At 51.9% G+C, this 24,595-nt stretch overlaps 3 protein-coding genes across 7 annotated transcripts; 1 reads left to right on the forward strand and 2 right to left on the reverse strand.

The window, feature by feature from the left end:
- Window positions 1–484: 484 nt before the first annotated feature.
- Cgref1 (cell growth regulator with EF-hand domain 1) lies at window positions 485–10,591 on the reverse strand. Of its 4 annotated transcripts, none has more exons than XM_052746096.1 (6): window positions 10,378–10,591; window positions 4,047–4,149; window positions 2,672–2,737; window positions 2,507–2,577; window positions 2,290–2,411; window positions 485–2,129 (listed from the first exon to the last, which is right to left on the reverse strand). In XM_052746096.1, exons 2-6 carry the CDS (start codon window positions 4,130–4,132, stop codon window positions 1,626–1,628), a joined length of 849 nt encoding a protein of 282 aa, XP_052602056.1. In that variant the 5' UTR covers window positions 4,133–4,149; window positions 10,378–10,591; the 3' UTR covers window positions 485–1,625. The 4 variants fall into 4 exon arrangements, with proteins under 4 accessions (XP_052602056.1, XP_052602054.1, XP_052602055.1 ...); XM_052746094.1 differs by having other exon boundaries at window positions 2,668–2,737; window positions 10,378–10,493; XM_052746095.1 differs by having other exon boundaries at window positions 2,668–2,737; window positions 4,047–4,143; window positions 10,378–10,491.
- Window positions 10,556–20,551, forward strand: Abhd1 (abhydrolase domain containing 1). Of its 2 annotated transcripts, none has more exons than XM_052746090.1 (9): window positions 10,556–10,660; window positions 18,302–18,462; window positions 18,782–18,964; window positions 19,106–19,151; window positions 19,326–19,438; window positions 19,557–19,730; window positions 19,868–19,916; window positions 19,997–20,162; window positions 20,281–20,551. In XM_052746090.1, the coding sequence occupies exons 1-9, from the start codon at window positions 10,649–10,651 to the stop codon at window positions 20,478–20,480; spliced, it is 1,104 nt and encodes a 367-aa protein (XP_052602050.1). In that variant the 5' UTR covers window positions 10,556–10,648; the 3' UTR covers window positions 20,481–20,551. The 2 variants fall into 2 exon arrangements, with proteins under 2 accessions (XP_052602050.1, XP_052602049.1); XM_052746089.1 differs by lacking the exon at window positions 10,556–10,660 and adding an exon at window positions 15,435–15,654.
- On the reverse strand, window positions 20,493–24,593 carry Preb (prolactin regulatory element binding). Its single transcript, XM_052746091.1, has 9 exons — window positions 24,294–24,593; window positions 23,555–23,744; window positions 22,836–23,077; window positions 22,580–22,660; window positions 22,336–22,460; window positions 21,952–22,125; window positions 21,730–21,802; window positions 21,393–21,552; window positions 20,493–21,198 (listed from the first exon to the last, which is right to left on the reverse strand). Exons 1-9 carry the CDS (start codon window positions 24,426–24,428, stop codon window positions 21,104–21,106), a joined length of 1,275 nt encoding a protein of 424 aa, XP_052602051.1. The 5' UTR covers window positions 24,429–24,593; the 3' UTR covers window positions 20,493–21,103.
- Window positions 24,594–24,595: the final 2 nt, after the last annotated feature.

The following is a 24,595-nucleotide window of genomic DNA, read 5'->3' on the forward strand; positions in this document are numbered from 1 at the left end:
CCCAGGGTTGGTCATAAACTTGAAGTCCTTCTGTCTCAGCCTCTCGGTGCTGGAATCCTAGGCCTAGCCCATTTGTCCTTCTTGATACTCAGACTGCTCTGGTTGAAATGCCTGAGGCTTTGACACACAGTCCTCCATCTTTTTTTCCCCTCATTCTTCAGATTAGCCCCACCCACATAGACCCGGAGGGAGGCTACATCGGCTAAGGCAGTGGGCACCTCCCCATCAGTTGTCCTCGGAGGAGTGTCAGGGAAGACAGGGACCTTGAGCCATCCAGTCCAGGGAGGACAGCCCATCCCTCTCTAGAACAAAGCAACAGAAAAGAAAGTTCTTCAGGCCCTCAAGCTAGGTGACAGCCGCAGTGGTCAGGGAGCTTGCTTTCTGGGTCCCTGGGGCTTCTCTGTCCAAAACTGCCTTTTCCCATGGGCTTCCTTACTCCTCCTCCTCCTTCTTCTGAGAACTTTGTACACACCAGGCACCAGGCTGACATTTTAATATAGCATTTTATCTGATTTTCATCCTGACGATAATTCTGTGACCAGGCAAAAATCAACTCCATTTGACAGATGGGAAGCTGAAGGCGATGGTTAAGCAATGCCCACGAAGGTGGAACACACCTAATTAAATGACTCATTTGAATTCACGTCTGTCTGACAAGGAAGCCTATGTTTTTGTCCAACTGTCCGGAATCTCATCTTAGATTCCGATCCTGACATGTCACCTGCATCTAACCTCCCCAAGGGACAGCAGCGTTCTGCATCAGGCTACATTTGTGGTTGAAGTGCCAACCTGACTCACGGTAAGTTCTGAGGACTTGTAGGTTCCTGGGAAGCCCATGGGAAAAGGTAGTCTTGGACAGAGAAGCCCCATGGACCCAGAAAGAAGGCTCCCTGACCACTGTGGCTGTCACCTAGCTCGAGGGCCTGGAAGAAAAGGAGGAGGAGGAAGAGGAAGAGAAGGGGGAAGAGGAAGAGAAGGGGGAAGAGGAAGAGAAGGGGAGGGTAGTTATTAATGCCACCTAGGAGTGGGGACCATCTCTCTGCCTTGAGCCACAACACGGGTCACAGAGGTCTGACCATCAAGTCAAGAGGAATCTTCAGGCGAGAGTTCGTGCTCCCAGGATAGACAGCTTTCTTCCTGGGCTTGTCTGCAGCTGGCTGTGACTAGTGATCTCAGCACCCCCGGCCAGAAACCCTGGGAAAAGCTGACTCTCCATCCCGCCGAGAAGCTTGTCCAGTCCCCAAGCCCCTGTGTTCTGAGGGGAAGGAGCTATGGAGATGAATTCATTCTGTTCTTTATTAGTTGTTGGGGGCCTGAAAGCTGCCTCTCAGCTTGGGGTCTCCCTGAGTGGCACAGGAAGTCCTGCTTCCTCCTGAGGCCAGAAAGGAAATATAGGAGTGCTTTTGTTCCCTCATCAAGACAGGGTCTTACTAAGTAGGCCAGCCTGGCCTCCAACTAGCTGTATAGCCTGGGCTAGCCTGGAGCTCTCAATCCTTCTGCTATAGTCTTCCAAGTTCTAGGATTACTGACTTGTGCCACCGTACCCCTGTCAGAGGTGGCTCTTAGCCCTTCATGCTTCTGCTCCTCACTGAGATTTGAAGGGATGCGAGCCCGTGCCGTCGGGCCTATATCTCATCGTTCTCCATTTGAATACTATGAGCCTCAACCTTGTTTGGAGTGTTTATGGTATCTAGTGTCTCCACTTGCAGCTCTTTGGCTTCCCCTTCAGTGTCCCTGCTCTCCACCTGGCCCTCAGCATCCTCTCTGGGAACGGGGACATCTCCTTCAGCCTCTGCCTGTCTCCTAGCCTCCCCTGTAGGACTGAGGGTATCTACTTGGGACCCTGTCTGATGTCCAGCCTCCTGCACAGGTTCCAAAGGCTCCCCTTTGGCCTCTGCCTGGTCCCTAGTCTCTTCTCCAGTCTCCGGGGATCCCTGGGAGTCTGGCTGCAATGGATTGTTAGCGAAATGCAGCTGCCTTCCAACAGGTTGTGGCTCCTGGAGCGCTGGGGGGAGGGACTCTGGGTGCTTGGGGGCCTCTCCTGGGAAGTTGACAAGCTCTGCGGGAGAAATGAGTCCATCTCCATCCAGGTCCTGGGTCTCAAGCACCTGGTCTACCGTCAGGATCACCTGTGGGAACAGTTACCATAGGTATTGCCAGGAACCCAGCCCGTCCCCCAACAGCCTGGTCCCTGCTGCATAGGGTCTGAGCTTCCTTTTTCAGGGAGTCTACCAAAGGACCAGAGCTCCGAGGCGAGGCGCTAGTCTAACAGTGTCCGGCAGTGCCTACCGGGTTGATGGGAAAGTGTGCGGCTCCGGGAGCCAGAGCCGCCGTCAACATGGACAACAGCTCCAGGCCATCCAGCTGTCCATTCTGGTCGTAGTCGTGAAGAGCAAAGAGGTAGAGCAGGACTAAGGGAGAAAAGCTGGGTTAGAGAAGGCGGGAACCCACAGGGCAGCGGGCACTCAGCCCCAGCTCTGTCCCCAGGAGCCTCCCAGCGCCTCACCTTGCTCCCGGTCCATGTGCTCTGGATCCTCTTCCATCTTCTTCAGCCCCTTGAGGTAATTCTGCAGACGTCTGTTGAGAAAGCAGCAGATCAGTCAGGAGAGTCCCGTCTGTGACCCAAGACTTGACCAGTTAATACCTACTGAAAGGCTCTCAGCTTACTCACTGGAGCTGCTCGGGGCCTGGCTGGAACGGGTTGGGCGTGAGCGGCTGTTGAACCTCAGGGTCCAGCCTAGAACAGGGAAGAGAAGTCTCAGCCCAAGGCCTAGCTTAGATTTCCGCAGACCCAACGGACCCAAATGCCCAGAAAAGGCTGTAGGGAAAAAGCTCTTCAGATGTCACTGGAAAAAGAACCTTACCTCCTAAGACTGTTTTTGCAGCTCAGGTGCCTTAGTTAACTTTAGAAAACCCCAATGGCGAGATGGTTCGATGGGTAAGAGTACTTGCTGCTCTCACAGAGGACCTGAGTTCACCCAGTACCCATATTGGGTGGCTCACAGCTACCTGTAACTTCAACTTCAGGGGACCTAACCCTTTCTTCTAGATTCTGCAAGCACCTCCACACTCATGCACACACGGACACATACACGTAAATAAATACAAAATTGAAAAGAAAGGAGAAAATTCCCGGTAAGATTGAGGCCACCATAGTAGACACACAGTGGAGGCCCAATAAGATGGTCTAGTGAAGCCAGGCAGTGGTGGCGCATGCCTTTAATCCCAGCACTCGGGAGGCAGAGCCAGGCGGATCTCTGTGAGTTCGAGGCCAGCCTGGTCTACAGAGCGAGATCCAGGAAAGGTGCAAAGCTACACAGAGAAACCCTGTCTCGAGAAACAAAAACAAAACAAAAAAGACACAGTGGCTTATTGTTGTCTTGCTTCTTCAATGCCAGCATCCAAGGAGCAGATCGAAAGCTAAGGCTAGTAGCGATGCCCAGGTTTCTACAGACCCAGTCTGCCCCAGGACACATCACTGCCTCTTCCTTTTTCAAGCAGAGGGCATGGATGTCAGCCTGGACTTTAAGTCGGCCCAGGGTCTCAGGATGTATTCCGACTCCTGCATGTGGCTACTGTTTGCCCACAGCAGCCTGGAGTAACAGAACTGGCAGGAGTTGCTGCAGCCACTTAGGTCACTGTCGCCAGCCCTCCAAGGCTGTTCCAGCATCGCTGGCCCCTCATACCCACGATCCTACTGCACATACTGAAGAAAGCAGTTCTAGCAAGTCAGAAACGTTAGCTAATGATCCCTATTTCCTTGGTATTCCCAGTGTCAGGTCTTGATTCACAGATCACAGCCCCTGTCCCAGCCCCTAGCCTCCTCCTGCTGCTTTACACAGGACTGCGGCTGAACTCTTGGCTGCAAAGGGGTCTCCAAGCATGCACTACGTCCCTGCTTGTGACATTCTGATTATCACGAGGCAGAAGGTTGGGGTGCTCAACACAGCAATGAAGGAGGCTATACTTCAGCAGGCGGGGTCCTGACGTCTTTCCAGAGATTCTCCCTACCCCAGCCCAGGGACTTACCCTCCTAATCCTCTCACCTTGCAGCTCCATCCTTGGGAGCAGCGTGACCCAAAGGTAGCAGCAACAGGGGTAGCATCAACACTTGCATCAGACACTGGAACATCCTTCTGGAGACTGGAGCTAGGAATAGAATCAGAGAATCAGGAGAGGGGTGTCTGCCGCAGTGTTGGGGGTCAGATGGCTCAGGAAGAAATGACTTCTTTCCTCGCATATGGAAACACGTAGGAAAAGGGATGTCTGCTCAAAGAGGACTATACATGCACACCAGCAACGTCCCATGGAACTTTGCTCAACGTAAGTCCCGATTATAGGAAAATATATAAATCCTACTCCAGTATTTAAGTGCATAAAAGCAGAGATGTGCTGTGGGAGGTAGCTCTGGGTGTGAGGGCTCCTCCCTGTGTCCCACTGGCCCTGCTTAAAGTGCTGCTTAAGTGTGTCTGCTCTGGAGTAGGCCACTTCATTTACAGATGGGAAAAGGATAGATTAGGAAAGCTGGGATCACCATAGACCAAAACTATACAGAGAGACAAAGAGGGAGATGGACTGTTAGTCTGTACTTATGAAAAACCTACTGAGGCTTGGTGTGGTGGTGCATGCTCATAATTCTAGCACTCGCTGGGCAGTAGTAGCACACACCTTTAATCCTAGCACTTGGGAGACAGAGGCAGGAGGATCTCCGTGAGTTTGAGGCCAGCCTGGTCTACAGAGCTAGTTCTAGGACAGCCAAGGCTACACAAAGAAACCCTGTCTCAAAAAACACAATAAATAAATAATCCCAGCGCTCAGGAGTCTGAGACAGGAGGATTGTGAGTTCAAAGTCAGTCTGGCTGTCTCTACATTACACAGACTTGATTATATGGAAATGGTCAAATATAAAATGAGTCCATTGGAAACACAGAACATAAAGCTTTCTGGTTCATCCTAGGGATGTGTACATATAATGTGAGTTTCCAAGGAGGCAGACGCCCATCCAAACTGAGACATCCCCCCAGAAAAACCATCTCTGTGCAGAAAAATAATCAGATGTTTGATGGTCAGGACCTCTCGTCCACAGAACCTAAAACTCAGGCCAGCACTAGATTTTCCTAAAGAACATTCCGTAGCTTTCAGCAGGTTCTCTAAGAGGTCCATGATCCTAACAAGGTCTAGAACCATATCCAGGATGGGCATTAGGTCCCTAAGAGCTGAGAGGTGGAGCTGGCAAGCACCCGGCTCACAGGGAGATAAGCATAACATTTACCGTTTTGAGCTGCCTTGAGTAAGAAGGCAAAGAGTGGAAGCCCAGAAAAAAATGGAGCCATCATAGCACAGGCCACGTGCTCATTTTTCCTTTATGTGCATGCACGTGCGTGCGTGCGTGCGTGTGCATGCGTGTGTGTGTGTGTGTGTGTGTGTTTGTGTGTGTGTGTAGTGCAATGTGTGTGTGGTGTATGAACCTATTAATGTAGTTGTGCACATGCATGTGGGGGTCAGAAGTTAATGTCAAATATCTTTCTTTGGTCACTATCCTTGATCACAAGAAACCTGCATTAATTTAAAAATACATTATTGTTGGGAGTGACGTGGAGGTGGGCACCTGTGTCGTGGTGTACGTGTGGGAGTCAGAGGACATCTTTATGGAGTCCGGAATTTTCATAGATTCCAAGAATTAAAGTCGGGTTCCCAGGCTTGCACAGTAAGTATCTTTTAGCTGCCAAACCACTTTCATTTTTTGAGACAGAATCTCTCACTGAACTTCAAGTTGATCAGTTCAGCTAAACTGGCTGCCCAAGAAGCTCAAGGATCCGCGTGTGCATGTATGCATGTGTACCATGTGAGTGCCTGGTGCCCAAAGAGATCAGAAGAGAGGATCAGATCCCTTAGAACTGGAATTACGGAAGGTTGTGAGTCAATCATGTAGATGCTGAGAACCGAACCTGGGTCCTCTGCAAGGGCCACAACAGGTGCTCTTAACTATTGAGTCATTTCCCCAGCCAGTTTCTTTACTGTTTCTCAAGTTCTTTCTTATAAATGAGGTACTCTCAGTAAGTTGGAGGTATAAGACCAAACTAACTCTTTTCCTCCTTAAGGCTTGCAAAATTACATAATCAGGAAAAGATACACAGATGTTTAAACAATGAACAGATGAGCAGAAGTGAGTGCCACACATACCTACAGTCACAGCTGCCTGGGAGGCTGAGTTACAACAGTCATGAGTTCGAGGCCAGCCTAGGCAATGGAATGAGATGCTGACGGAGAGGGAGGGACACAGAAATACAGAATTGCTAGGAGAAGGAGGTCTAACCCAGTGTTCGAACACGGAGCGTAAGGGTCCTAACCGAAGGCTCTGCCTTGCGCTGGCTGTGTGCTCTCCCTCTCTCCGGTCTCCATCTGCCATGCAGGCTTGGTGGTAGCTAAGTGAGAGGGGGCCTCTTCCTTCCACAAGTTGTCCTGGCTGCTCTGAAGTCCTTCCCGCACACCTTCCCCCCTGGCTTTCCCCCTGAGTCCTTCAACTTACTTTCTCCTCCCCATCTGTTCCCTGCCAGCATCCGGGCTGCAGGAGAGACTCACATCATTTCAGTCCCTCAGAGCTGGACTGAATCTGTTGTCGTCCCCTAAGGTTGCTTTTCAGAAGAGGATGTTTGAACTCCAAAGACAAACCCTAGTGGTGGCAGTTTGGGCCCGGCAGGAAGTGTCCCCCCTCCACCCACTAATCCATTCATTCATTAGGCTGACTGCAGGGACCCCAAAAACATGCCTACAGTTTTAGTTTTTTCTTTTTAATTTAAAAATTACCTTTCTTATTTTTTCTTCGTGTGTGTGTGTGTGTGTGTGTGTGTGTGTGTGTGTGTGTGTCTGTCTGTCTGTCTGTCTGTAGACATGTGTGCCAGTGTACATGTGGAGGTCAGAGAACAACTTTCAGGAGTCGTTTCTCTTTTTCCACGGTGTAGGACCTGGGGATCAGAACACCTTTACTATCCATCTTACTGGTCCATGTATTCAATTTGTTTTTACTTTCCTTCCCCACAAACCTGGAGTCTAATTCATCTCTTTTCTACATTTTGACTTAGTGACTGGCTTCCAAGTGACTAAGATAAACCCAAAAGACTGCCAGTCCAGGCGGTGTCTCTGCCCCTCTCTGTCTCCCCCGCAAACCCCCCAAAAGACTACATAGGAATAGAGTTCTTGGGGCCCAGCTACCTCCAGGCTAGACAAGTCAGAGAATGAACCTCCCATATCCAATTGTGAGCCTTCCAGTTGGTGTAGCCAGCAGCATGAACAGAAGAAAGCTGGTCTCCACTGCCTCGCCTAGACAGCATGCAGAGCAAAGTCATCATCTGAAGCTACTAAGTTGTTTTGGTTGGTTGGTGAAACAAGGTCTCGACATGCAATCCAGGTGAGCTTTGAACTCATATAACTCAGACTTGCCTTAAACTCACTGAAAGCCTCTTGTCTCAGCCTCCCAAGAACAGAGATTACAGTCGTGCACCATCACACCTAGCTCTAGTTGTTTTTATGAAACAGGGTCTCCCCATGTAGCCTCTTGCCAAGTGCTAATTACAGGAGAGAGCGTGCCCCCATATCCGGCTGTTATAGACTGCTTTTTAACCTGCAGAGGATTCCCGTAGCCTAGCTGGTACTGAAGCATCGTTATGATCATCTAGTCTGCCTAGGAGCAAGGTAAGTGCTGGAGCTGCTTTTGACCCCAACTGTACAAGCAGCATGCCTACTGCTGGGAAGCTTGAGACCATCTGCAAGCACCTGCCACAGATGGAGCCCCTTCTGAAGACCTGGAGGGATTCTGAAGGACTCGGGGGCTCTTCCTCTATCTTCAAATCCAAACCACTTAAGTTTTGGAGTGGCTTGTTAAGTAATCATGATAATCCAAACCCCAGCCCTGTAGGAGCTGGCTTCTTAGGTGTGGGACCTACTTGGCCACACAGCTGTCTGCTGTCTGCTGTAGCTCTCCCGAAAGTCTCAACCACTTTTTCACCGGGCTCTGTAAATCACGTGCTGATTCTGAGCCCTTCCCATGTACATCAGAGTCCCTGTCCTCTTCTCTGTCCTGTGAGTCCCTTACATATGGAACTACTTGGTGTGTGTAGAGGACAGAACCAAGAGCCACTTTCATGGGATTGCTGAAAATGGTAAGTGGACAGTGAACTTCTTCTCACACACTTTTATTGTTCTCCCAGCCTGTGGTACCGTCTTTACACCCACATCAGATAAGTCTCCCTTTACTAGAATGCCATTGCTCCAAAAACATTTTTTTATTGTTTATTTTATTACTCTGAATGAGTGTAGGCCTGTGTGTGCCAAAGTACGCCTGTGGAGGTCAAAGGACAACTCTGGGGAATTGGCTCTCTCCTGCCACCTTGTGGGGTAGGGGGTTTGAACTCAGGTCCTCAGGCTTTAAAAAAACAAAACAAAACAAAAGGGGCTGGAAAGATGGCTCAGGTGTTAAGAGCAGCACCCATACGTTAGCTAGTAACTATCTGTAACCAGTTCCAGAGGGCCTGAGCCCTCTCCCGGCCTCCTGTCTCCCCTGAGGGCACGGCACACAGTGGTACACAAACATACATGTGGGCCAAATGCCCATACATGTAAAATAAAAACAATACAGGCCAGGGGTGTTGCCACACACCCTTAATCACACTGCTTTAGAGGCAGAAACAGGTGGATCTCTGTGAGTTCCAGGCCAGCCTGGTCTACAGAGTGTGTTCCAGAACATCTAGGGCTACAGAGAAACCCTATTTCAAATAATCAATTAATTTAAGAAAATCCCTCGTGGTCTCATGTATCCCAGGCTGGCCTGCCACTCAGCATGTAGCTGAGGATAACCCTGAACTCCTGATCCAAGCGCTGGGATAACTGGTGTGCACCACCACACCTGGCAATTCCAACCCCAAGACCTTCCATGGCTCCTTGTTTTTCTTACAGTCCAGAGTCCTCGCTTGGGTGTTCAGGTATCACATCCTCTTTACCTCCCCCTCCAGTGCTCCATTAGAGCAAGCAGTGCTTCAAACAACGACGTACGAGATTTTCTTATTTTCACGTTTTAGTGTTCTCGTCCAAACCTGTTCCGCCTTCGACCTGGACACCCCCCCCCCTGTAACCTTTGCACTTGGTTGCAGTCTACCCCAAGAGTGAAGAGCGCTGCATGCAGGCTTTGAGTCTACTATTCCCTTGATGTTTTCAGCCACTGTTTAGGAGAACCGGGACAACATTTCATGTGAGGTGTAATGAGGGTGATGTGGTATGGCTTGCTCATACTCACGCAGTTTTAAGCCCTTGTAAGAGCTTTTGTAAGTAACAGAAATAGAGTGGTCCTTGAACAATTGCTTGTAAAATAAAAAAATGATCTTGGCTATTTCCTATAATTATAGCATGTATAAACGTAACTACCCTAATAAACACTCGAGAGCCACCGTAACTGCTAGTTAAGTTGTGATATAATTCAGTGAAGCTATTCAAGTCAGACACACATACACACCCCCACAACAACCTTCTGCCTCCAATTTCTTTAAGCCTTTGCCCCAGCTCACAGGAGGAGACTTTGGCCTTGAGGTTGGACCTTTGATCAGATCCTGCCTCTGCACTGTTGTGTGGTCCAGGCGGGCGTCTTAACCTCCCTTAGCCCTGGGGTCTTCATGATTAAGATGAGAAAGTTTCACAGGGGCTTCAGGGGGGTACAATGAAACAGTATAGGTTTAAGCTAGGGTCAGCAGATGCTCCTCCATGTGGCAGGGGGTCTTTGGAGCCTTAGCTCGTATGGCTTCCCATCTCATGGATGCATTTCTTTTACAATACCCTTGTCAAATAGCCCTAATGCCTCTCTTGAACCTTTCCAGGACAGGAGCTGGCACCATGAAGGGCATCCATGTCATTTCTGAACAAGTTATGTGAATCTAGTCATCTTCCTTCATTTAGCCCCTTCGTGCCTGCGTCTAGGGAGGGGGAACCCCGAATGACCGCGGCTATGCAGCCCAAGGGGCTCACACCTGAACTACACGGAGACCAGCCACCTACAGTTGGATGACGACGGCCAGCGTCCTTTCAATCATCTCCATCTACTGAATGAGGATGAAATAATCCTGCCGCCAGGGCTGTTGGACCTGCCATTAAACCCAGAGGGCTTTGGGGGGCGCTTTGCACCCTTCCTCTACCTGCTCTCAGAGATGACCTCTTCCCCAATGGTACTTAGAGGCCAGGGCCACCTCCCCAGCCCAGTCCAAGACGCAAGGGATGCGGAGGACGGCGCCCTCGGCATCCCGACCGCAGGCAGAAGGTCTCTGCCTTCACCCCCAAGAAGCCCGGTACCCCGGCCGCCCGCTGGGCCCCAGCCCCCGCCCGAGTCCGACCCACCTGCTGCGGTGGCGCTGCGCGCGACTGGGGCTCCGGCTTCGTGCGCGCTATAGGCACCGTGGCGCCCTTGCCTGGCTGCCCGCAGCCGGCCCTCCCCCCGGGGGCTCCACGTGGCCTTTCCACGTCGCCCTCCCGGCTGCAGCCACCGCCCAGACCCGGGCAGAGTCCGAAGCGAGCGACAGCCACGGGAGGGCCACCGCCCCGCCCTGCCCAGACCTGTCTTGCAGCGCCTCCACCTGGCCTTGTTCCATGCGGGTCTGGGGGAAGATGGATGGGGTCCTCGGTGCGTGCCACTGGGATCCAGATGGAGGCAGATTGGTTTGCGGTTTTTTTTTTGAGTGTGACAGATCGGTGAGGCGGAGTATGTGTGCATGACAGACTAGAAAAGATTTGTGAGGATGTGTGTGTGGGGGCGGCTGGTGAGGCATAGGATATACATGAGACATGTTTTCAAGAGACGGAGTGGTGAGGCTGGTTTGTGTGTAAGAGAGTCACCGAGTCGTGAGAGACTAATGTGCATGTGTGTAAGATAGACACAGATACAATGGTGAGGCAGAGGGTGTTGAGAGAGAAATAGATACAACTGGGCAGATATGAGGCTGTGTTCGTTTAAAACGCCTTTAACTAGGATTATGCTGTGGGTGCCACTGGCTTTATCTGAGAAACGCGTTGGTGACTGAATAGACTATGACTTACTGTTAGTCTGGAAAGAGCAGTGTGGCCAGTACTCGGCCAATTGTCTAGGAGCAGAACAGTATGGGTGTTAACAGGCTGGATGTATCAAGACATCCGAACAAGCGCTCCTCAAGTTGTTAGAGCTGAGATTCCAGGGGAGGGGTCAGTGTGTCACTGCGAACATGTGCATCACGGAGGAGAGGTTCCACATGAGAGGAGAGGCCGATGGGGCTGTGTGTCAGGAGAAACCAATGCCACAGGAGCGGTAGTTTGCCAACATAGATGTGGCAGCTCTGTGGTTTAAGATCAAAATGGAGTGTCACCTACTTTTATCCCAGGGGTGAGTGCTTCTACCTAAGCTCTGGGTGCACTGGTCCATAGACTTAGTTTTTTGTTTTTGTTTTTTTTAATAATCTCATGCATCAGGATCTTCAGCCTCCTTCAGTTTCATCAGAACTTCAGTCAGCAGCCATCACAGCCACAAACCACCCAGACTATCCTTCCTGTGGGGGGCGCTGTCGGGCAAGGTTAGCTTGGATCTGTGTCCACTGGTTTCCGCCATGCTGCGCCTCCCTGTCTGGTCAGTTGGTCTCGGTTCTCTGCGTGTGCTGGTGTTCCTTGGAAGTCCCTCCTTACTCTTCATTTGCTTATGCGTCCATCTGTTCATGTAACTTCCATCGTTACCTGTCAGGTGTAGGAGGAGTATCTCTGTGTCCCAGCAGCCACTCCCCAATAACCACACTGAGACTTATTATTGATTATAAATGCCCGGTCAGTAGCTCGGGCTCGTTACTAACTAGCTCTTACATTTTAAATTAACCCATATTTCTTATTTATGCTCTGCCACATGGAGGTATGTTTTTTCAGTACGGCAAGTTCATCTTGCTTCTCTCCAAGTCTCCTCATGACTTTCCAGACTCAACCCTTCTTCTTCCTGGGATCCTCCATGTCTGACTGTCCCACCTATACCTCCTGCCTAGCTACCAGCCAATCAGCTCTTTTATTAAACCAATCAGAAGGTGCCTTGGCAAAGACACATCTTCACAGTGTACAAAATGATTATTCCATAACAGTCAGGGGTTCAGTTGTGTTTTCCAAATGCTCACCTGTTGAAGCTGTAACCCCCAGAACTTCTGAATTCCATCATATTTGGAAATAGGGTAATGGCAGATGTGATTAGCTTAGATAAAGTCACACTGGAGTACATAATCCCATATGACTGGTGTCCATGGCTAGAGAGAAAATTTGAACACGCACAGGAATAACACTTCCATGGCCTGAAGTGTCTCCCAAAATTAATGTCTTGAGACTTACCCTTGTTGTGGTGCTAAGTGGTAGCGACTTTGGGGACATGATTAAGTCAAGGGTTCTGCCCCTGCATGTGGATTAATGCCCTTATGGGAGAAGCTGCAGATCATTTGTGCCTTTTGCTGTCTTTCCTGCCTGTTCTTTCCACCATGTCAGGACACATGAATGGCATCATTTATGAAGAACAGGTCATGACCAGACACTAAGCGCTGTTGGCACCTGATCTCAGACTTCTCACACCCCAAAAACATGAGCAACAAATTTTTATTGCTTATAAATTGTCCAGCATAGGGCTAGAGAGTTGGGCTGAGTGGCTGAGAGAGCATAGTGTGCTCTTGCAGAGACCCATGTTTGGTTCCCAGCACCCATGTCAGGTGACACGCACCCATGTCAGGTGACCCACAACAGCCTGAGATTCCAGCTCCAGGGGATCTAACGCTCTCCTTTCACATTCTCGGGTACCTGTGCTCACACGCACCCCCACAAACACACATGGACAAACACACAGTAAAAAATAAATCTTTAAGCCGGGCGGTGGTGGCGCACGCCTTTAATCCCAGCACTCGGGAGGCAGAGCCAGGCGGATCTCTGTGAGTTCGAGGCCAGCCTGGTCTCCAAAGCGAGTACCAGGAAAGGCGCAAAGCTACACAGAGAAACCCTGTCTCGAAAAACCAAAAAAAAAAAAAAAAAAAAATCTTTAAAAACCGTCCAGCTGTGCGGTGGTGGTGCACGCCTGTAATCCCAGCACTCGGGAGGCAGAGGCAGGCGGATCTCTGTGAGTTCGAGGCCAGCCTGGTCTACAGAGCTAGTCCAGGAAAAGGCACAAAGCTACACAGAGAAACCCTGTCTTGAAAAAAAAACAAAAAACAAAAACAAAACTGTCCAATCTGTAGTATTTTGTTATGGGATCACCACGTGATGATAGACACAGAGATCAGAGTGCCTATGGACACTGAAGATTACCAACCAACCCTCAGAAATGATGAGAGACGCACACACAGACCCCCAAGGAACCCACCCTGATGACATCTTGATTCTTGCGTCCAGCACATCCAGTTTGCAGTATTTTTTAAAATCAACTCAACAAATGAATTCACCATCTAAATGCTGATGAGCCGACCATGATGGTTTACACTTGTAACCCCAGCACGTAGGCAGAGGCAGGAGAATCACTTCAAGCGCAAGGCCAGCCTGGTCTACATAGCAGTTACTGGGCCAGTCAGGGATACACCGTGAGACCCTGTCTCGAAAGCAAAATAAAAAAGACAAAAAGCCACCCCATCCCAGCTAAATGGGAATGACTCCAAGATCTCTAACTCCAGTCTACAAGGCCCAGACCTCAGGAATTGAACATCCCACTGATCTGCGCCTGCATGTGGGTTTTGTGGTTGGGTGCTGGCACTGAAAGAGTCAATACTTTTAAAAGAAAAGTTTAATGATCTTCAGTTACCTTGGAGACAAAAGACCAGACAAGCCATGCACACACAGTCCCAAGGGGGAAGCACCAGTGTCCTTTGGAAGGCAGACAGGAGCAAAGGGCAAGCATGATCCACGGTCTTTTTCTGAGGGAAAGACAGGCAGGGGCAGGGCTAGGATGAACCAGATTCAATAACTCGGGAGGGCTCTGGCGCATAGGGGCTGCCCTTAGTTGCTTGAGAGAACGGGCTCTGAGTTTCAGGGGAGAGGTACATAACCTGAGCTGCTAGCTCCTGATTAATGGGTGCGGATAGAAAGGTTCAGAGTCTAAGAAAACAGAACACGGACCAGCATTCTAGCCCAACACGTCTGAATCTGAATGCACTCTCTTCCTCTTCTAGCCTCTCTCCCTCCTCTGGCCTCCCCACCCTGGGGATAGACATGCCAGTCAGGAACCCGAGACTCGGCCTCATCTCCACCACACTGGAGTCCTGCTGACCTTGCCGTCTATCCTGAAGCTCAGTCTTCTCCCTGGCTGTGCCCCTGTGTGCCCCCCCCCCCCCAGAGCTGAAGACCGAACCCAAGGCCTTGCGCTTGTTAGGCAAGCGCTCTACCACTGAGCTAAATCCCCAACCCCATCTGAGTGCTCTTAACAGCGCCCAAGTGGCCCCTTTGCTTCTGTCTTTACTCTCCTTCTCTAAGTAGCCCGAGGGTTTCTTCTAAAACATCTCTCTCTGCTCTCTTTCCGAGCCCTTTGATGGGATCCCTTTGCCCTCAGGAAGCTGCTCAGCACCTTCATCACCCACACGCTCAGCCACACGTTTCTTCTGGCTCCAGATTTTCACTTATCCTGAGCTAGCATTCTTGCCTCCCACTAGCCTGGGAAACTCCTACTCATTTTTCTGCCTTTCTCCATTGACGTTTGGGCATCATTCTCATCTGCTCCCACACAGCAGCGGGGAGTACTTCCTTTTTCTAGTACCATTTCCTGTCCTAAGAGTTCAACATTCAAATCTCATGGAGAGATTTTGTGTCACATAGGTTGATACATCCATGCCTTGGCTGTTCCCTACACCAGGAGTGTGGTACAACTGGCGGATGATTCCAGTCCACAGTGGGAACACAGTCCCCGTTCAAACATCCCAGTGAAAACAGGGTCAGGATCCCTGGGACATGTATACCCAATGCCTGGAATAGAGCTGATGAGCAAATCATCTGTTGCACCCTTTCTGTTGGCGGGGATTGTAAGAGACAACGCAGAGACACTTAACCGAGGGAGCAGAGTATCACCACCGAGCGGCTGAAACCCGAGTGTGTAACCATTTGTTGGGCAGTGCCCGTGCCCAGTGTGTGAGGGTCACGGTGAATGGCTGCCCTCTGTGACTGAGCAGAACCTTCCCGGGCTGCCTGACTCAGCCTTGGCCGTCCAGAGACAGCATGCACCAAGATGGCAGATGCGGGGGCGCTGCTTGCCCTGGGGCTACAGTGCTTTTCACCTCCGAGGAGAAGCAGGAGGGGTGGAGGGGCGTGGGCGACTGGGTCAGAGCCGCTCTGGTTTGTGTTTGTGAGGTTCGCCTGACTCCCAAGCGCCGCCCCTCGCCTGGGAACGGGAGGTGGGCGGGGCCGAGGGCGGGTGGGACCCGCAGAGGCCTGCCAATGGCGTGCAAGAGGCGGGGCCACGACAACCCGCAAGCGGAAGAGTCAAAGTTCAGGAGCTGGAGCCCGCCGGGAGCTTGGGGAATGGAATATCCCCACATAACCAAGATGCTGAATTCCTCCCTGAGCCCGCAGAACGGCACCTGGTCAGACACCTTCTCTCTGCTCCTGGCTCTTGGCGTTGCTCTCTACTTGGGCTACTACTGGGCATGTGTGCCCCAGGTGGGTGAGGGCTGAGCTCTGGCCGGCGTGCTTGGGGTTCTAGAGTGTATGGGGGTTAGTCTTCAGCCTGGCCTCCAGCCCTTTCTGAGAGGGTAGTTGGTTCTCCCGCGCCAAGTGAATTTTGCTATTATGACCTACTGGAGAGCCGGTTTTGCCTCTTCAGATTCTCGGAATCTTCCCCTGCCAGCGGGGTCTTTGAGGCACAGGAAGAGTGCGCCCCTCGTCCTGACCTTTGGATAAAGGTGGGGCGGAGGGTATCCCTCAAGTGTCAGAGATCTGCGGCTTTCTGCTTTCCTTTTTTAGGTGGCTTAACTAAAATATGCAGGTTGTGTTCGCTAGCTGCACAGAATAATGGAACGGATGCCTGTGTGGTTATGGCAGCAGTCCACCAACTTAGCGGGGCCTCCTTGAGGACTGACTGAGGTTCCTGCCAAGCCTAGGACAGATGGATAATTCTACCCCTACACACTCAGCCCTGTTTGAAGTGCTAGACTCTGTGTATACCGTGCTGGGGAAGTCTTAACAGGTTGTTTTTGACCAATTTGGATATTTTCTCAACTGAAATGTAGATAAGATACATAATCTACATATTTAGGAAAGGTAACTTTTTAATCTCATTAAAATCTATTTAGGTAAATGAATCTAACAAGAAACCTATTGATTCAGCTCTTAAAAAGATCTATGGGAGTTATACGCTCAGTCCTGGCTAATGGGAAGGCTGAGACAAGACCACTTGAGCCCAAGAGTTTTGAGCCATCCTGGGCAACGGGCAACACAGCAAGGTCCTGTGCCCATACAGGGGTCATGGGACCTGTCTCAGAGCACAGAGAACCATTGTGGCCACTGGGAAATCAAAGTAATGGAAATCGGGAGGTATTTCAGTGGTTAAGGGCACCCAGGTTCAGTTCCTGCCACCTACATGGCACTCCCAGTTCACAACTGTCTGTAACCCTCTCTGCATTCCAGGGGCACCAGGCATATAGGTGGTGCACAAACATTCACGTAGGCAAACACTCACACATAGTAAATAAAAATAAATCTAAAATATAAATAATAAAAAATGTTTTAAAATCACATAAAATGCTTACTTATTAGCACAACACCTGGAATGCAATTAGCATTCAACAATTTTACCTACAAGTTATTTTGTTGCTATCATAGCTATTAATTCCACTTTCCCTTGTTTGCTTCATCTTTGGGCAGACCAATTAACCTGTAAGAGTCATAATTTCTTTACTTCTATCTTATCGAATAAGGTTGGGATTAGTCTGCATTATAGCGGTGATTTCATTGTTATTCCAGGGTTAAGGACCAGGGTCCAAGTCACAGTTTCCACTGGGCCTCTTTACTGTGTTATTTGCCTAGCCCCTTTTGAGTAGCAGGACTGTAGATAAAACAAGATCGGGTTAAATTACTTAGAAATGCCATTTATGATTAAAAAAATGTACTCCCCCAATGCTGGAGATTGAATGTAGCACCCGCCACTGAGCTAACTATACCCCAGCCCTTCAATTTCAGTCTTTAACGTTAGAGTCCTCTGATTTTGTTCAGCATACTCTTAAGTCTGTGAGGCCAGGCCCTCTCATTTAGTCTGTGGCTCTGCAGAACCAAGCAGAGGCTGAGAGTCAGGGCTTCATGCCCACTGACCTCCTTTATTCCTATTATCCCATCTCTGTTCCCTTTCCCCTAGTTGGCATGAAGAAAGGAAATATTTGTTCACATTAGGATGCTTCCTCCTGTACAGCACAGCCTAAGAACTGGAGCTCCACAAGAGAATATGAGGTACCCTTGGAAAAGCAGCCCTTCAGCACTGAGCACACTCACATTTGGGCAGAACTATGTAGACATTGGGGTGCTCAAAAACAGTGGGGCACAGGAAGAGCCAGACTGACCAGAGCAAGCTTCAGGGAGATGCATTTGGACAATTCAACCGCAATGTGAAGGTCACAGATTGAACGGTACTGACATTTCTTTGCCTGGTCAGGAATCCCAACCAGCAGAGCCTGGTGACACAAGCCCAGCACAGAGGCAGGAGGATTAGGGTGAGTTCAAGGCCACCCTGGGCTGGAGATGTCTCGGCCCTGTGGAGCATGTACTGCCCCTGGGGATCACAGCTTGTGTCCCAGCATCCATGCTGTGGCATTCTCAACTGCCTGTAACTCCAGCTCCAGAGGATCTATCACCCTTTTCTGGACCCCCTGGGCAAGATCTGCACCTGTGTACACATACCCACAAACAGAGGCACATAATTAAGATAAAATCAAATCATAAAAAAATAAAAAGACCCAGACTCCAACTAACCACCCAGAGGACCACAGCCCTTACTATAGGGGATCAACTGAGCAGTCCGTATTATGTGTTCTAACACAGATGTGAGGGGACAAGCTGAGTGAGGGAGTCAGTACCCAGTCAACTGCAGGAGTTCCCTTTTCAGAGTCAGTTCTGGAGGTACACTTTAGGACTGGGGTGCTTTGGGGCACTACATGACTATATGTGTTATTTAAGGGGACCTGGCCATTCCAGTCCGAGTTATTGACTCTTCACTGTGGCAAAGCAGTGTCCTTAAGGCTGGACTCTGGGGAAGAGATCCCTCACCCTCCAGTGCCTGGGATGAGAAAAAGAGGCCAATTGTGTTGTGTGGTTACAGAGGCCTCGTCTGGTGGCTGGGCCCCAGTTTCTGGCCTTCCTGGAGCAACACTGTCCAGTCACTGCGGAGACTTTCTACCCTACATTGTGGTGTTTTGAGGGACGGCTACAAACTATCTTTCGAGTCCTCCTGCAGTCTCAACCTGATGTCCGTTACCAGAGGTAAGCGCAGTCAGAACACGAAGCTGCCCGTTTCTAGGGGAAACTGATCCACCTCTTTTAACGAAGGCCATCTTTGCCCTAAAGTGTGTTGATCTGAGCATGTGAGATTGGGCATATGGAAAGACTCACTACTTGGCACCTACACAAGCTTAATAGTTCATGCATCCATTCTCTATGGTCAGCCTTACTGTTTTACATAAAGCATGCCTTCAAATAATACCCATGACAAGCTGCAGAGCTTGTGGGTGAGCCGGAGGGGAGACCTTTGAAGTCCAATTCCTGATCGTACCTTTCTATACACATCTCTCTTAAACCCCAGCGAAGTCCTCCAGACCCCAGATGGAGGCCAATTCCTTCTAGACTGGGCTGAGCAGCCTAAGAGCAGTCCCGACCCGGACCCCACCACCCAGCCCATAGTATTGGTGCTTCCAGGCATCAGCGGCAGTAGCCAGGAGTCATACATCTTACACCTCGTTGACCAAGCTTTGAAAGACGGCTATCGGTAAGGATGGGGTACAGAACTTGGGAAGGGAGAAGCGGGTCTGACCCTGATACAGTACTCTCCGGCAGGGTCCTTTCTGAAGACCACCAAGGGGGAGGGTCTTCTCGGGAGGGTCTGGCTCACGTACCTGTGTTGCCCCAGGGCTGTTGTATTTAATAACCGTGGCTGCCGAGGGGAAGAACTGCTGGTGAGTACCCTCCTTCCTGTGGTGGCCCTGCACCTGCTCCCTGTAGCGATCACCCGGTCCTGGGGCTCTACCCACTTACTTCCGCCCTTCCCCTTCTGCGCTCCCTCCTGAGCCCTTCCTTGATTCCCTTCTCAAGGGCCTCCCTCCCTAGCCAACGACCCGGTTTGCCCTCAGACTCACAGGGCGTACTGTGCCAGCAACACTGAAGATCTAGAAACAGTCGTGAAGCACATAAAGCACCGCTACTCCCAAGCTCCACTGCTGGCTGTGGGCATCTCGTTTGGAGGGTAATAGTTGCCTGGGTTTATTCCAAAGCCCCAGCTGTTCCTCTTCTCCTTTCCTTCTCTTCTGCCCCGATTTACTCCATGCCAACACTTCCCATGGCCTTTTCATCCAATTTCACAGGATACTGGTGCTGAACTACCTGGCACGGACCGGGAGGGCCGGAGGGTTGGCAGCCGGGCTGACCATGTCTGCATGCTGGGATTCCTTTGAGACCGTTGACTCTTTGGAGACACCGCTCAACTCACTGCTCTTCAACCAGCCCCTCACTGCTGGCCTCTGCCGGCTCGTGGCCAGGTAGGACAGCAGACGTACCCGGCTCTGCTAGCGCTTGGGTCAGATCCACACGGGGCTTTCTGGACGAGGTACGAAGACAGACGCTGTGAGCTCCGAGTTAGGGGAGTCCAGACAAACCCTGATGTTTTCTCTTCCAGGAACAGAAAGACGATTGAAAAGGTGTTGGACGTAGACTTTGCGATAAAGGTATTTTTCAACCGTCCCCCTTACCTAGTGTCAGTCTCCTGTCTTCTACTCTCACAGCCTACCGTACCTCCCCCACACAGGCTCGCACAATCCGCCAGCTGGATGAGCGCTACACAGCTGTGGCTTTTGGGTATAAAGACTGTGCGGCCTATTACCAAGCCTCAAGCCCAAGAACCAAGGTAGATGCCATCCACACCCCCGTTCTTTGCCTCAATGCAGCAGACGACCCCTTCTCCCCAGCACATGGTGAGTGGCTTCCACAATGACCCCAAGGCTAGTGCACCACAGATGCGGGTTGTAACTGAGGTATGAGCCCCGGTTCTCACTACAGGGCAGCTTCCTGACCTCTCTGACTCCCCCGCAGCCCTCCCTCTGCAGGCCGCTCAGAAGTCTGCCTGTGTCGCACTGCTCATCACAGCTCGGGGCGGCCACATTGGCTTCCTGGAAGGGCTGCTACCCCAGCGACACTGCTACATGGACCGTGTTCTACACCAGTATGCCCGAGCCGTCTTCCAGCACTCGGTGGAGCTGCCTGGCCTCGCTCCTGAAGAAGAAAAGAGCTGACAGAGAGCTGTGTGGGGGTCTTGGTTCAATCTTTCTTTGTTTATTAAATATCAACTCTTCCTGCCTAATGAGCTGAGGGTCACTTTCCCTTCTCCTCAGGCTGGAGTAGAGCATCCAGGAGCTTCCTGTGTGGGTGGCCTGGCTGGCTTGGTGCTACCCACCTGAGCCCACAGACCCCTGCTCCCTGAGTCTTCCTTTGCCTCTTCCTGCCCTAACAGCAAGTGCCAGCCCAGACTGTCTCAGCCAAAGCCCGGGACCTCGTGTCATGGCTGTAAGGGGAGGAAGAGAGACGGTTTCTGTAAGAAGGATCGCAATGCCTCCAGACTCCTGGGCATCTTCACATATTTCTAGAGAAGGAAGAGCTCGACTCTGGAGCCTTGGGAGGCAGAGGGAACGAGGCAGGTAGTGTGCCCTGGGCTTCAGACCACACTGTCCTAAATGGATCCACAGGCGATGAGTGCAGAGTTCCCAAGACCCAGAGTGATGCGGGGCCACAGGCAAGCTTTAGCTGAGGGACAGGCAGTCCCCATCAGTCTCGTCGGAGGCAGCCTCAGCTGTGGACCTCAGTGATTCTGCTCTGGGAGGCGGCAGTGTCCAAGCCTGATTCCCACCGGTCAGCGAGGCTAAAGGAAACCTGGAAAGGCACTCTGGAGCAGCAGGATGGTCACAATAATAAGGCCGACACACATCAGGAGCAGTAGCCACACAGGAACACTCCCTGAGGGTGGGACAGGGGGAGAAGTGAGCTGGCAGAGGAGCCTCAGGGCCGCTCCAAGACCAGAGCCCTTAACCCCTTCCATTCAAGCAGGGGCAGATGGGTGGCTACCAACAGTCCATCTTCCAGGGGTTAATCTCTGCTATACTAAAGATGAAGCGGCAACCCCCGACACACACAACCCGACAGTGACTCACGCCGTGAGGGCAGCAGATGCAACTGACAGCGACTATCCACAGCCACAGAGAAAAGAGCCGTTTCATGGGGCCCAAGAAGCTCTGGACCGCAGCCCTTCTCGGGTAGAAAGGCCACATCTGTCACCACAATGCCATGGGCCTCCTTCACATAATAGAGGCGCTGGAGGAGGAGAGAACAAGCGAGGGGGGCCTGGTTGGAGGCTCCCTTGGGGGACACACGTTCCACAGCCCCAGCAGGCCTCCCCTATGGACTGGGCCAGACTCCTTCCGGCACACTCAGGTAGAGTAAGCCTGTAGCCCTCCTGCAAGTAAGGCTGTGCCGACCTCTACCCATTACCTGGAGAGAGAAAGCTATGTAGATGACGACAGAACCAGTGACCGTGCCTAGGCCTAGGAAGGTACCCGATTCACTGTAACACACAACAAAGTATTCATTGTTCTAGAAGCTTGGGCAGAAACCCCCTCACCCAACAGTGGGTCCCTCAGGAGGCTAAGGCAGGGTTCGCTCCCGAGCTCCCTCAGGCACCCTCCTTCCCGGCTGAGCGGCAACATCTCACACCTGACACTGAGGCAGGAGATGACTTCATGGCCACAGGACCTGGTCCGAAGCGGCAAGAAGGAGGAACTGTCCCAGGCTGTGAGGTAGCAGGGCGGGGGCTGACGCAGGCGCTTGTGGGGGATCTGCACTGTGAAGAGTCGCAGCCCGCCAGGCTGATCTGGAACCTGCCCAAATCTGGAAGCCCGGCAGAAGGCTGTTCAGTTCCCGCTAGCCCTCGGGTTTGTGCGTTCTTGTACCCTGGTCACGCCTGAGACCACCTCCAACAGGGCTACAGTCATCCCCAGCCCCCTCCGGTCTCTGCCCACTTCCCCAGGACAGCTGCCCGTGCCTCTTTTGGCTGCCCCCCCCGTCCCCCGCCCCCCCCCCCCCCCGTGGTCTTCACACCTGCAGGCCTGGTAGCGGTATGGCGTGCTAGAAGAGGTGGGTCCATTCTCTTGCCAATGCAGCTGCGTCACTAATTGACCTTTCTGCCACACGGAGGCCTTCAGGTCCCAGCCCACAGTGACCAGCTGGGCAGGGGTAAAGATTCCAAAGATGGACAGTTAGGACATCTACTTTACTAGGCAAGCAGTGTAAGAGCCCCGCCCCCCCTTTTCTGCACTAGTATCCCACACCCCCACCTCCTTACCTTGCCATCAGGACCCAACGCCAAATCTCCAATCTCCCCTTCATGTGCTTTGAAATCCAGAACTTTCTCCAGGCTGGGTACCTACAGCCAAGCCAGTATCACGGTTCAGACCGGACATAGCAAGAACACTATCATCCCCCTCTCTCGCATCCTAATGGCCACTCACAAGCTTCCCAGGATGCATATTCGGAGTCTCACGACTCTGGTGGTGTTACTGCAGCTGACATTCACCTCGATTAAGCCCCTAAAACCATACCTTCCAAACACGGACGTGGCCATCGGTCCCTCCCGTGGCGAGCAGGGTACTGTCGTGGTTGAAGCGCACAACCTTCTGCAGGGGTTCAGTGCTGAAGTCTGTCTGTACTGCCTCCAAATTCTTCACTCTGAGTTCAACCCCCTCGCGGTGAGCTTCTGCTGCTGGCTTCTTCTCGGCCGCTGCTGGCTTCTTCTCGGCCGGGGCGGCTCCCTTCCTCTGTCGAGGTCCCTGCTCCTTGGAACCTACAATGTGAACATTGGCCGGGATTTTCTGGGCTTCTTTGTTTTCTGTTTGTTTGTTTTTTGAGACAGGGTTTCTCTGTACAACAGTCCTGGCTGTCCTGGATCTCACTCTGTAGACCAGGCTGGCCTCGAACTCACAGAGATTCACCTGCCTCTGCCTCCCCAGTGCTGGGATTAAAGGCCCAGCTGTGCCCTGCCCTGCTCTGCCCTGCCCCGCCCCCGGGTTGTTCGTTTGTTTTTAAGACAGGGATTTGCTATGTACCCTAGGCTAGCCTTAAATATCCTTTTACTAAATATCACTCCTAAGCACTGAGATTGCACCACCACAACCTAGCTGAATCCAGGCTTCTGCATTAACTAGTACCAGTCCGTTTCTACGGAGAGTACAGAGAGTGTGGGGTGCTACCACAACCCCACATCTATCTCTCTTCTTTAGAGACCAAGATCGGAGTGATTTTTTTCCCCAAAGCTCCTCACCTGACTTCTCGGCTTTATTGCTCTTCTGTTGATGGACCTGGAAACGCAGAAGCTGACACTGGGCATCCTGTCCAGCAGCAAGGATGTCACCAGCCAGTGCCAGGTTCATAGTGGCCCGTGTCTCCGTGTCATGAGAGTGCAGCAAGGAGGCGCTCAGACACCCATTGATCAGCTCTAGCTGCAGAAAGTGCTGAGGGGGAACCAAAACGAGCAAAGTTCAGGCGAGCCCGGAAGTCACATCGAGTCCCGGTCTCAGTCGTATTCCTTGGCTTCCCGCACCTCTAGCTCATGGGGTTTGTTGTTGTGAGAGCTTTGTGTTCTTACTGGAGCTTCCCCAATTCGTACAGCAAGCAGGGCTCAGATTACTAGGTCCAGTATACGGAAAGAAAGGAGTCCAGGCTCCAGCGGCTGGAAGGCAGTCAGGACAATGTGCCTTCCCGGAAAAGGGCAGAATAAGAGCCCTGGACCAGCTCCCGTGGTCCTGCGTGGTGGGCAGCCCTGCCTTCACAGACCCGCACAGCTTTCACTTTGTTTTGGGACGCCTCGACCACTCTTTCTCAGGTTGAAACCAGCACCCAGGCGTCTGCGCGGGGTTTTCCCACTAGAAATGGGCAGGGCCCAAAGCAGGGGTACAGTCCACCCCTGCATCCCCCCCCACCTTCCCACACCCCCGCCCCCGCCACTCCGGAATCGCCCCCGGCCACGGCATGACCTGTTCCCCGTAGCCCTGCGTTCTCACCACGCCATTCTTTATGCCGGTCTTGGCGGCGCCTCCTCCGCCCGCAGCGATGAGCAGCCCGGTCTTGGGGTCCACCCGGAGCGCGTACAACGGGAACGGGGCCCGGTAGAGCTCCACACCCCGGCGCCGGCCCATCCCGCACGCGCGTTCACTGCCGGTCCCGCGGAACCCAGGACATGCCGCGCCCCGCCTTCCACTGCTGCCGAGCTCGGTGCCGCCGTCGCCGGGAAGGCTGAGGACCCCCGCTCAGCCCCGCGGGCTTGCCACCACTCAAACCACCGCAGGTCTCTCCGATCTGCGCT

This window comes from Peromyscus californicus, unplaced genomic scaffold (genome assembly GCF_007827085.1).
Source record: "Peromyscus californicus insignis strain IS unplaced genomic scaffold, ASM782708v3 Scaffold_1__1_contigs__length_55948999, whole genome shotgun sequence".
In the NCBI taxonomy this organism is placed as follows: domain Eukaryota; kingdom Metazoa; phylum Chordata; class Mammalia; order Rodentia; family Cricetidae; genus Peromyscus; species Peromyscus californicus.